The 13308-nt window shown below is 37.7% G+C and overlaps 1 protein-coding gene across 1 annotated transcript in view; it reads left to right on the top strand.

Moving 5' to 3' along the window:
* The window catches only part of GRM7 (glutamate metabotropic receptor 7), a 176644-nt gene that overhangs the window by 108812 nt on the left and 54524 nt on the right, over positions 1–13308 (top strand). The window contains exon 5 of the mRNA XM_006024157.3: positions 6348–6594. Within this exon, the coding sequence (XP_006024219.1) occupies positions 6348–6594 (247 nt within the window). The remainder of the gene's footprint in view (positions 1–6347; positions 6595–13308) is intronic.

Here is a 13308-nt window from a genome sequence, read left to right as displayed (position 1 = left end):
AAAGAGGTTTACCCTGTGTCAGCTACTCCACTCTCACTCTTCTATGCGTCTGCTTTATTTTGTAGCAAGGAGAAACTAAACTGCAAAAACTTAACATTTTGGTTTCATTCTTGGATAAACTGTCCTGTTTTAGTTTCCATCTCCTGTGGGATAGAACAGATTCATGAAACAATTACTATTGATTAGCTGAAACATTAGTAATTCCTCCACACACACGTCCCATGGGATTGGATCCCTAAAGTCCCGGGAAGTGGCAGGGGCTTGAACCAGTCGGACAGTGGCTCTAGTAATGTGCATTTCTGCTGATCGGTCGGATCAGCTGTGCTGGGACAGCTGAAGGTGCAACAAAAAATGACGTCTGTTTGTACCCATGTGGAAGAGAGAAAGAGATCAGGGGAGTCAGCTACAGGCACCTTGGAAATGAGGCATTTGGAAAAACCCAGTGAACATGGAAAGAGGATTACTGAGCCGGATTTGTGAAGGAAAGCAGGCAGAATTGCTTTGTATGTAATATTTTACATTTCTCAGGGAGAAAAAAAAGGTTTAATCCTTGTGGAAGGTATGGTTGCTGAGATAAAGTTATGGTTGCCTGGTACCTCCATCAATCATCTTGTCCAAAGAAAGAGGAGACATGCTCATTTTTGCACTGGATATATTTATGAAATGCAGTGAAAATGCTGCCAGAAAGTGGGCATTATTAAGGTTTGGTATTGTTATCCCTAATAATAAGTTATAGCTACTTTCGACTTTGATCTCATCAGATCTGACCAGCCAAGTAGGGCATTGGTAGGGAACATGTAAATGATACCCAGTGGGATGTAGGAAGTTAAAGGTGCTGGAGCAACTGATTGAGCTTTGAATCAATGCAGGTTGCATAGGTGCTATAACTAAAGGGCCTTCCGTTTGCATAAGACATTAACAGAGTTTTTGTGTGATGAGGGATTTTTTTAGCTATGAGTCAGCTGTTCTCTCTTTGAAAGCTTATTGTGCCTCTTTTGTACTACTTTGGACAATGAATGCATTGCTAAATAACTTTGGATGCATGAGGTGGTTGCTCTTTTTAAGAAGTTTGGGCTAAAAATACAATGCAAAAAGGATGCATGTTTTAGGAAAGAGAGTGATGTTTCCCTCCCTTTTTTATTGCCTGTACAAAGAATGCTGTGGCAACTTCAGTGTACTTGGCAATAGCAGTCACTGAGAGAGAGAAAAGGCAGTATAGCATTTATATTTATGTCCCCTTGTTTTTCGTCATTTTGCAGTTGCACAGTACAATCACTGTCCCATAGCTCCTGATTCCAGGCTTACATTAAAAACCGCTTCTCACCTTTATGTCTGTGTAACATCATGTAAGCAATGAGGCGTTGTCCTCAAACAATCTGGAACAACAGTTTGAGAGAGCTATAAACTGCCCCATTCATCTGAATGATGTGTAACAACATCTATTTTAATATCAGTTACAAAGCTGAGATAAATCAGGCTAAGCAAATATAAATGCCAAAATATCTTGTATTACCAAAGTTTTTTTTTTCCATAATCATAAGAAAAAATAATCCAGTGCATGATTTGTAACAACTAAATCAGCTAAAAAAAAAGTCATTTGATCCTGGAATTCAGACAATCTATGCCAAGTTTTAACTTACAGGAAATATTTTGACCCTTAAAATCCCAGGCTTTTAGAAGAGAAATACCACTACATCCTTGACTATAACAACCGGCTGCTCAATTAGTAAATGGCACAAGAGTTAAGTGCCTGGTTATGCATTGCTTTATTCATGTGAGTAATAGCTACTCTTGGCAATACTCCTATCGATACTATGATATCTGTGATATAAAAATTGCCCATCAATGTATCTGTTTATTCAAGACTAATTTAATTTCTTCTCGAGATTTTAGGCAATTTTCATCATTTGCATGAGTAAAGCAAGAATCCAGAAGAAAATACAGGAGTCTAAAATTCAGATGGAAACCTTTTATGTAAAATAAATGATAAAATCTAGGTGCCTTTGCATCTGAATGATATCCTTAGGGCCTTGCTGTCTCAAACACATGCCTTCAAAATTTGATGTATTGCTGATGTCAGTACGGCATACTTGATATACGGAGCTAGAATTTATATATTTTTAGACCTTAAAACTGCAGCACCTCATTTAAGTGATTCATATCTGGTTAGCCACAGAACTGGTAATTTGTGTAGCCCGTACATTTTCTATAAACTCCGTAAGGAAATAGGGGTCTGGACTGAGACCTAAAACCGAGAGTGTTTCTGCCTTCTGTTCAAGAATAGATTGCAAAATATCGGGCAAGAAGGAAGTCCTTTCTAAGCCTGTGTTCATAAGTATCCAACTCTCCATTTAAATAGACCATCCATAAACGACAAGCTGGAAGTATGTTTCCATTGTAACTTAAATTTTACCCTTTGTATGTAAAACACTGATTTCAATTTATCAGAAATGTGTGTTGAGAGTTAATCAAGTATGTGAAGTAAGGAATGGAATCTTTGCTTGTAAACCCCTATTCATATATTTGACTAGTAAAACCACAAAGCAGAATCAGAACTCACAAAACTAAGGTTCTGCTTAATAACGGTGTGATAATTTCCCATTGCTCTGTAAAGCTCCTATTTGTCTTGAGAATTGTTGTGTGTCACTCATCTTGTCTCATTCTACGTAGGCTCTTTTCTAATCCACCCTCCCAAATTCCTGCAATGTGCAAGTTATGGAACTTCACTAGCAGAGTAGAACAGTGTGCTGTAAAACATATCGCCAGCTAAATAATACATTAGCCTCCCCTTCCATGATAATGTTAATGGTTACTTTCAAGGAATCAAAAAGAATAATTTTTTGCGCCTAGATAAAAAAGTTATTGACACCATGTCAACATGGATGAAAATGAGTTTATTCTTCATGTCAGCGGATTGTTAAACTTCTGTAGTTACACCAGCATTGGTTTATGCTGAAGACGTTGGGCCAGCAGATTTAAGCAGTCCTTCTCTCTTCCTCGATATTAGTTGAGCCACAGTGATATACATCAGCTGAGAATCAATGATATACAGCAGCCGCCTTCCAACATTTTGTCCTCCTGTCATCTTTAATTTCAATGGGTTACCACAGTGCAGTAGAATTTTAGTCTTCATTTATCAAGGAAGTTCATTGTCATGGACAACTCTCGCAGTCAGTGAAATGTGCCTTGGAAAGGCAGTAAATAAGTTTGTCAATGGTGATGCATATATGGTCACTATTAATGACTTTTTTGCTGATATCTTTTATTGGATCAACTGTGTAGTTGGGAGAGATGTTAGAAAAACATTCAGGTGCAAAGTGATCTCTGGATCCCTACATCTTATATTCATGCTATATGCTCTACAGCCCATTTTTTAAATAGAAATGATTTTACTCGCCTTCCTTACCAAAGCAGTACATGGAATTAATAATAGTTAAATATTGCAGAGCACTTTGAAAATTAAAAGGCTGTCTGTCTGCCTACCTTTCTTGAACTCCTCAGTGATTAATGACAAATTATCATGATTATTTATTTATGCATAATATTAATATAAAGAGAGAGAGATCAAGGAACCCAATTCTCCTTTTACTTGCACTAGAGTAATGTCACTGACTTCAAAGCTACACCTGTTCAACACTGAGAGGATAACTGGATCCCAAGAAATCAATGCAAAGGTTTTTGTATCTTGCTGGTTAAGTACAGACAGTCAAAAAGCCCAATACTGAATCAATTCAATCTTTGCAGGTTAGTCTAAGCTGCATAGATTGAACCAATAAGCAAGTGAGCAGACATTCACTTTTCATTTTGGAATTGCAGCCACATGCCTGCAGAAGCCCACCAAAAGCCAGTGGGTGCTAGAGCACATCTCCCTGCTCAGTTGGAGCAGACAGCTTAGGCCACGGCTATCCCACTCATCCTGCAAAGGGGCGGGGGGAGGTTTGCAAAGCATCCTGGGATGCTGGAGGACTGAGAGTTAACTTGAATATGGAGGGGATCTGGAACAGAATTTCAATAAGCTGATTTAACCTAATCAGTTAAGTCTGATGCTACATCCATCCAGATTTTTCTTAAGCTGGTTTTGGCCATTTTGAAAGTGCTTTATGTGCTTCTGTTGTGTTACAGATTTGAACCAGTTTCCGATCGCTTATAGTGGTTTATGCATAACTTCTGTCCCTAGCCAGTGTTAATGCAATTGCACGTGCATAAGGGAAATAGACATGTGTTTTACATTCAGACAGAGAGAGACATATTGACATATATAAAATACAGAAAGACATTTGGATTCACTATATATTTTCACAAGATCCTGATGTATTTACTATTCTTGTTGAAGTCAACATGAGTTTTGTCTATGGAGTGAATAGAAGCTGAGTAACACTAGTTGTCAGTCATTTATGTCTATGCAGAGAGATGCTCATATAGGGCAAATGTTTTATGTCTTCACCTGCTGTCCTTAATCAACATAATAGCAACTGCTGTCTAGATAAACCTAGCAAGTTGGAAAGCATTCAGGTTCTCCTGAATATAGGCACTTGGACAAATGAACACAAGGTGGGTATTAAACTATACTAATTCATTTTTCTTAGCATCATAAACCCAGACTGGCTTACACTAAATAGCTTCAGTATTGAAAATATTGCCTCACAGAAGCAGTTCTTTTCAGCTTCATCCACAGGGTAATCGTTGTCCCTGCAAGTGGCCCTGCAGTATGTGTTTTATATTTGACGGGGCATTGTCAAACATTTTCATCCTTTTTAACAGATTCACCGATCTGCTGTCCTATGTGAAAACTTGCACAATCAGAACAATACTTCTTCAGTCTTGAGTCTTGCTCCATTCCATATATTCAGAGTATCCTCAGAATAGGTAACTTAAAAAGAAGACAGACAGCATGCCCTGGTCCACCTATTTGTAGAAAGTGTATTAAGTATCTCACATTGTGTATTCCTCACTGTAGCAATGTTTTCAATACTTTTGAGTCCTATTCCTAACATTGTTTCTAATAATTGTATGTCACCAATTTACAAATCATTACAGAGCTGTATTTGAATAAAAGTTAGAAATCTGAAAATACTGTAAAAAATTCCCAGATGTATCTCACAGTGATCATTGATGCCAACTGGTTGTTAAGAGCTCTCCGTAACTTATGGGTTCAGATTTTAGGTGCAGATTCTTTAAAGATGTTTCACAATGCTAGTAAAAGGTAGCTGTAATAAAACTTCCTAGCAAGTTATACTCACTTATAAATTATCAGTGGAGTTTGTCTTTCATAATGGCCAGAGCCTAATTTCATCTGAAGTGGCACTAACCCTAGATTTACACTGGTATTTTTTAAACCTGAGTCTGACCTTCACACACTGAATTAAATACATGCACAATATTCATAAATGAGAACACTAACAGCTTTTATAAGATCATAGCGCAGTGTGGTTTATGGATACTTGCACTAGCTTTTTAAATGAGCTAGCCAAAGTACTGGAGGCAATATAGCTGTATATAGCACAGAGCTCAGCACAGGCAAAGCTACTTATAGTATGTGACCTAACTCTGATATCGCTATCTCAGAGTGTAGTGTACACATAGGCGCTGACTTCCTGGGTGCTCCAGGGCTCAAGCACCCGCCTGAAAAAATAGCAGATGCTCAGCACCCATGGAGCTACGCTTACAGTCATTTAAAAAAAACACAATGCTTTACTGGAAGAAGCAGTGCATTACCTCAGCCTGGTTCTGCAGTGTCTGTAAAGATTGGATGCTTCAGCGGGGCTTTATGGTGCTTTTAGCTAAAGTCAACTCAATTAGCTATTAGATAAAAGTACCAGAAAAACCCCACTAAAGCATCTGATCTTTGCAAAGCCAGGCTGAAATAATGTGCTGGCCCTTCTGGGCATGCATGGGGCTTGGCATGGGAACGCACCAAGTTAAAAGTAAAGCACCATTTTTTTTTGGTTGGGGGGGGGGAGGTTATGTCTGCAAGCACCCACCAGAAAAACAAGGTTGGCACCTATGAGTGTAGACATACTCCCAGGTGTTGTTGAGTCTCAGCTAATATATCTCACAATGATCATTGATGCCAGCTGGTGGTTAAGAGTTCTCGTAACTTGTGGGTTCAGATTTTAGGTGCAGATTCTTTAAAGATGTTTCACAATGCTAGTAAATTAACAAAGCCAACTTCAGTAGTATTATAGCTACTTCCCTCATTCTGATGCGTCTCTCAAAGTGCTATGCTTGCCGCTTAGTTTAACCCAACTCAATTAGCATGATAATTTATAGTGACTCTTCTTTAGCTCTTACTGCACATTTCCAAGTCATTTTATTTGTAATAGTGTCTCATGTGTTATGTCTCCTAGCTCTACATACAAACTACCACACTTACAATATCCATGAACTTAAGTGCTTCAGTGGCCCTGGGGATGCTTTACATGCCGAAAGTGTACATCATCATCTTCCATCCTGAACTAAATGTCCAGAAACGGAAACGCAGCTTCAAGGCCGTAGTGACAGCAGCAACTATGTCATCGCGGCTTTCGCACAAACCTAGTGACAGGCCCAATGGGGAAGCAAAAACAGAACTTTGTGAAAATGTAGACCCAAACAGTAAGTACTTCTAATCTTATTACTTGGCTTCTTGTGTATTTTGCAGATGTATTAACCTATATTCTGTTTTTATAACCTGATCTCTTCCATTAAATATTTTAAATACAAATAATATAGAACATAAAATATTATTTTAGTATCTCTTTTTATGATGATAACTCCTTTTCTCCTCACTGCTTTGAAACAATAACCCATCCTACTATGCTTAAGCATGTTCTCTTCTAAAGATTGGTCTGGCTACACTTAAATTAATGTTAGGCTTTCCACTGATTTCAAAGGAAACTAGCTAGGATAAAACTGCCAATTTTCTTTATGTGCATGGCATGGTATATAGAAGCACAAAATGACATAGTGAAGCCATCAAATTTTATTTCCATTTGCATTTGAATCTGGAAGGAATTCAGGAAGGAAACAGCTGCACAACTTTCTGGCATATTGGAAAAGTTTAGGAACGTCTGCAATTTTTATGAAAACCAGATCCAAATGTGAAGGAATGCCTTTCATTGCCCATGTTCAGTTCATCCATTAGCTTCTGAAATCTCTGCCACTTTTTATCTATTAAAACTACTGTCTGAATAGCTGCCTCAAAACAGAAAGCACAGTAGAAATGGCTAGCAAATTACTGATGCAGCACTTTCCCTGTCTTCATTCACCACTCCCTTTGGGTATCTTTTCTTTGATGATTTTTTTCAGACACATACACAAAATATATTCTAGCTGCTGTGAGAAACTTCTTCAGAAGTTATGGACTCCCTCATTATTGATAAGCGCGACAGTTATGAGGCAGTAAAGAAATATTCTAAAACAATTAAGGAACAATTTCTGCCATATTTACTAATGTTCAATGTTAGTTAAGCAGGAGTGCCAGTGAAATCAACTGAATAGTCTGAATGAGGTTGACAGAAATTCTCCTAAGTTAAATTCATATTATTCAGTATCATATATCACCAAATTAATTCCTCCCCCCTTCATGTTTTCCCCTTCCCTGTAAATCCAGTCACTGCTACATTTACCTTGAGTATATGTACAGGTTGTGCTTAGAGTCACCTAGCTAGGGTTAGGTCAGTCTAAGTGTGGACAGTCCAATGTTTGGGTAGTTCAGCTGGGGCAAGAAATGGCTCGCCTGATCTTAGTTCACCTAAGGAGATGCTGTACATAGATTGTAGATTGGGCTAACCCTAACCTAACTGAAAGTGTGTATGCTTTTGGAGCACAGCCCCAGGGCTCCTGCCCCCACTCCCCGCCTTCTTCCCCCCTCCTCCTTTAGATTTTGCAGTAAAAATTAACAATCTGCATTTTTTCATATAAGCTGAAAATTTTCAGCCCAAACTTTTGGGTTTAAAATTGAAAATTCCAGTTCAGAAATGTTGCTGCAGTGCCTTCTCTTTTCCCCTATGGGTCATGTTGAATTTCATCTTCCAAGATCTTCTTGGTCTTCCGAGATATTCCTGAACTGAAACTTTCAGTTTTTGAATGCTCATATTTTTTAAAGACAATATGAACTTTTTAATGGAAATAAAAGTTTTAGGAATACTGTCATTTTCTGAAAATATCAATTTTTCTTTCAAAAAGGGGAGTTTTTGGCCAGCACTTTGTAACAAGTTTGGTTTTTCATAGGTATCCATTAGGAGTAAGTAGACCCATGCTTTAAATCTGGAGTACAGCCAAGAACACAATGACACCTATAGAGCTTTGCTACTCGCATGTGTGCCACAAAAATCTTTTTTATATTCTCCTTTATTTCCATGACAGACTCCTAGATATCTAACTATATTTGTTTAATTTAACCTACCAGGTGATGTGCTTATAATGTATTGAGCTGTGTGACTTTTTCCAAATACTATTTTGCTTAGTTTTATATAATTCTCCAATTACAATCTTTCTTTAAAATACTTTCATTATAGATACACAATGTTCATGCTAACTGAGGCATCTACTCAGGTTGTCTCATTTGTAGAACAGGTGCATTGATGACAATACTTAGAAAATCAAAGAATCTCAACTGTTTCTGTGCCTAAAATGTTTTCACACGTAAGTTCTGGTGTGAGGGCCAGCTTAACAAAATATAAATTAGCGGGTGTTTGCCATTGACTTCAGTGAGTATAGGATTAAACCCATAATTTAAGAGATATTCTTTGTATGCATATTTATATATGACATAATGCAGTACATTAAAGAAGCAGATTGATGGGTTTTCTATTTTTTGTAAAAATGTTGCAATTTCACATTGAAACAATGTTAACATTTTTTAGGCTAGTATTCTTGCTGTCATATTTGTAGGCAGCCATAAAGATGGCTACAGCTGAAATTTGAGAACAAAATCAAATTTTCCAACCTGTTAATATTGTGATGATATTAAGTATGTGTTTAAATAGCAACATGACTTTGTGAAGCTGATGGAAAACTTGCAGAATTTTGAAACATGAAAAGTAAACAAGAAAAGCTAAATATCTGTGATGCCACAGGTAGAGTGGTGGTGTATTTTTCATTTCTAAATTTTGAATGTCAAAATAATGCAATTTTATTTTAAAAAATGCATTTTTTACCATTTTTTCAAGGTGGTCTCATATGTTGTACACTGATCGTTAATTGTTCTCAGTGAAAGAGGCAATATGTTCTGCACAGAGAACAAAGTGGATGCCCCTTTTAGTTCTGAACCATTGTGCGGTAACATACAAATTATAACAGGCTGATTGTCATTTCCTGGTTTCCATCATTACAGATTGCATTATATCTGAAGGTAAAAATTGTTGAATGCAATTGATGAATCAATATATACTTTATTAGAGAGGGCTACTTTGAGTACAGATCTAACTTACAAATCAAATGTTTCATTTAATTAAGAAAGCACAATTTGATTTTCAAGTTTGACTTTTCAAAGACATTTCCTAATTATTCTGCTACTAAATTGTTTGTTCAAGTATTAGATGGTGAGGGTTGCCATTTATGTATAGAGGGAGGGAAAAACCTTTAATAAATACTGTGTGCAGATATGTGAACCACCTTGTGAGATTCAAGTACCTCCAAACTTTTGGGTGTCTGACAATTAAACCCAGTTTTGGCTGCCTATGCAGTTTAGCTTCCAAGGCTTAGTGTCAAACACCTGAGTAAATAAATGCATAGAAAGGAAAATGTTTTATTAAAACTTGCGTGTTGTTATTAACACAAGTTTATTGATTACTTTTAATCTTAAAGAGCAGCTACCTAACAACCCAGATATGTTTCGTGTAAACCATGGAAAGAACACAAGGCCTATTGGACTTAGTGAAATTCCACAAGGACTAATTTTGAGCATCTCCCGAGGAATGCTGAATGCACCCATTTCCCTAGATAACTGAGGTTATTTAGTGCTCTGTAAGGAGGGCCACAGGGACCTAAATAACTGAGGTTATTTAGCGCTATGAAGTTTGGGCCAAAGTGTGAAGGTTTAGAAGTAAGGGCAATAATGGGAGCAAAAAAAAGACAGTCTAAAATGGAATGACCATCATGAGTTGGCCAGAATCTGCAACCAACTTCCTAGGGAAGTGGTCCTCACCCCTACCTTGGGCAAATTCAAAAAGAGTTTAGATGATCTCCTGCCTGGGGTCTTGTGAACCTAGCATTCATTCCTGCCTGTGGCAGGGGGTCAGGCTAGATGATCTGATCTAGTCCCTCCTGACCCTAGCTACTTTGAAACTATGAGTTACCGCACTGTTGATTTTAGGTTAGTATTTGATGGAAGCAGGAAATTTCATAAGTTGAGCTCCTTACTGTGAACTAAATGATGTTTCATGTTGAATGGAATACATTACAACCAAGCCTTTCAATCTCTTAACAATTTTATTTTTAACAATACTGATAACCATTACAGTTTGCCATCTGGCACGTGCATGCTTTTACTCATTCAACAGCTTTGTTCTGCTTTTACATGTTTGCATTAAAAATGTTTTCCAGCAGCTTATGATGAGCAGAAGTTGGTGCACAGCAGCTTGCTTCCTTCCTTTAACAAGTTCATTCTTCTTTCATGTTGTACATTGGTTGAATTTCACAGTATTTGAAAAAACACTCATCTTGTCTTAAGCTTAGTGAATAGAGAGTGCCCTTTCTTCCTAAACCATACTATATTTATGTTTCTGCCATAAGAATAGAGTCAAACTTGGGAAGAAAACAAAAAATCTCCAACCCATACTTAGCTTATAGTGAAGATTTACGTATAATTACTTCTTATACTTAGCCACTTACTTTGATTTATGGTTTTACAAAAAATAGCGTCAGCAAATCAAGATCTCAATTGTTCTGTAATGAAAGGGTTGCCTCTTTAACACGCTAGATGTAACAGGCCTTGCTGCTAGGGCATTTGTTTTACAAACAGCTTACTTTATAAGAATACTTCAGAGGCAAAGTGCTCTGTATTTTTTCATCAGTGTGAATGCAGTACTGCCTCCTTTCTTAGTATCTGTCAGTGTCTCTTTCTTACATTTTCACATTGAAGAGTTGTACCCATGAGATGAGTAACAGAAATACATTGATGGTATTTACTCGTAGTAGCACTGCTAACTGTTGAAGTGACAATTCCTAATGGGGTGCAGACTATTCAGGTAATGGGCAATGGGATTGCAGTGTGCAGGAGTTAGGAGACCAGCTGCCTGTCTTATCTTGGCAGTTGCCACTTGAAGTTTGCTCGATGTGAGTTTTTGTTGTTCCCAAAATTTTTCAAATCTATAGACCATAGCCTCTTAGTGGGCACATCTACACATGATGCTACGTTGCTGTAGCAACAGGCTACGGTGACATAGTGTCCACAGGCAAAAACCATGAAGCCTCCACTACATTGCCATAGCAACACATTCCCTCGTTATGGCGCATTGCTATGGTGATATAGTGGCCAAAAATAACTGTGCGCCTCCACAGTATGGGCTATTGCTGCACCGTCATGCAGTACTTCCTCTTGGAAGTACTGCATGACGGCACAGGACGAGACACCTGTAGACATGCCCAGTGAGCTGGAACTCCTAAGTCACTGTTTTGGCAAGTCATTTTCATCCTTTGGGGAACTAAGGACTTTGTTGTGACTGATGAAATTGGTAGATTGTCCTTCTAAATAGTAATATCAGATGAGACATTGGGACAGAGGAATAGCAGTGGTCATTTTCTTTCCCCCTTTTGATTTTTCCCTCCTTATGCTTTTCTTTGTGATTTCAGAATGACCTCTGTTGTTGAGCAGTCTACTGGCCTATAATAATAAAGGGTAGCAGGTATGAAACCTCAGTAAGGTCAGGGCATAAGGACAAGGTAATAAAGCTGAGGCGCAATAAGCAATCTGAAATCAGTTGATGATCAGGGATCCTGTTTTCTCTGATTAAAAAAAAATCCCCAATTTTCAGATGGAAAAAAAAGTAACCCAAAATTCACATTTTTCCGTGATTAAAAGGAAACACCACCATATAGAGATATATATAGCGACATAGCATCCACAAGCAAAAACCATGATGCCTCCGCTACATTGCCATAGCAACACGTTCCCTCATTATGATGCATTGCTCTGGTGACATAGCAGCCAAAAATAACTGTACGCCTCCAGCACGGTGCAAATATGGGCTGTTACTGCGCCGTCATTTAGTACTTCCAAAAGGCACGTTTAATTTTCAGATGAAAAAAAGTTACCCCAAATCCACATTTTTCCGTGATTTAAAATGAAACACCACTATATAGATATATAAATTTTAAATCATGGAAAAATGTGGATTTGGGGTACCTATACAGATATATAGTGGTGTTTCATTTTAATCACGGAAAAGTGTGGATTTGGGGTAACTTTTTTTCGTCTGAAAATTGGGCGTTTTTTTTAAATCAGAGAAAACTAGGGTCCCTGATGATGATAAAGAATAGCTTGTTGAATTAGATAGGTTTTCCTTATTCATTTATTTTTAGCTGAGGTATTGTGATATGTTGGGATGTGGCAAAAAGGTACGATCCTCTACTGCTGGCAGAACTTCTGAAGGGGCCTGATTTTCAGAAGTGATGAGCAAACTATCACTCCTGTGTAAAGTCAGTAGGGCCTTAAGTGCTCAGCATATCTGGAGATCTGTCCAAGGTGACTTTTTTGCTTTTACTTTTACATTAGAAAAATCAAAACCCCTTGGCAGTCAATGCAGCTTGGTAGTGAAATGTAATGGGTGTCTTTTGTACCCGAACCAAAACTTGATGTGTTGGGTTTTTTCGTTTTTGAAGTGCCTCTTTGCTATGTGTTGTCAAGATACGTAACTGCTGTATAAGCAAAGCAAAAGTGAAAGCCTCATTCTGATGGGCCTCTCTGTCTCTCAGTGACAGGATAATAAGACAAAAAAAATCTGTCGATCTTCATTCCTTTTGTGTTAAGAACATACATTGACCCTATGAATTCCCATCAGCAAGCTGTGAATGGTGTATACGAAAGGAGAACATCCTATGTTTGAGAGATGTACAGACACTGCTGTGCAAATGCTACCATGCTGTGCTGTTTTGTTTTTCTTTCTTCATTTGTGTTGATTCCTAACATTACTGACATGATCTTGCCTATTTCATCTTTCTGGTTTATTTCTGATCCACAGCAAATGTCATATACTGCCATATTATGACATAAACTGTTCTAATCCCAGCTCATCTGTCAAATAAAAATAGCATGGTCTTGATGAAAGGGCAAAGCAAAAGAATCTGTTGTGAGCATATGTATTGTACATATCAATATATTTACTT

This window comes from Alligator sinensis, unplaced genomic scaffold (assembly GCF_000455745.1).
Source record: "Alligator sinensis unplaced genomic scaffold, ASM45574v1 scaffold451_1, whole genome shotgun sequence".
NCBI lineage: Eukaryota > Metazoa > Chordata > Crocodylia > Alligatoridae > Alligator > Alligator sinensis.
The sequence above is the reverse complement of the archived record's forward strand: the minus strand, read 5'-3'. Positions and strand labels throughout refer to the sequence as shown.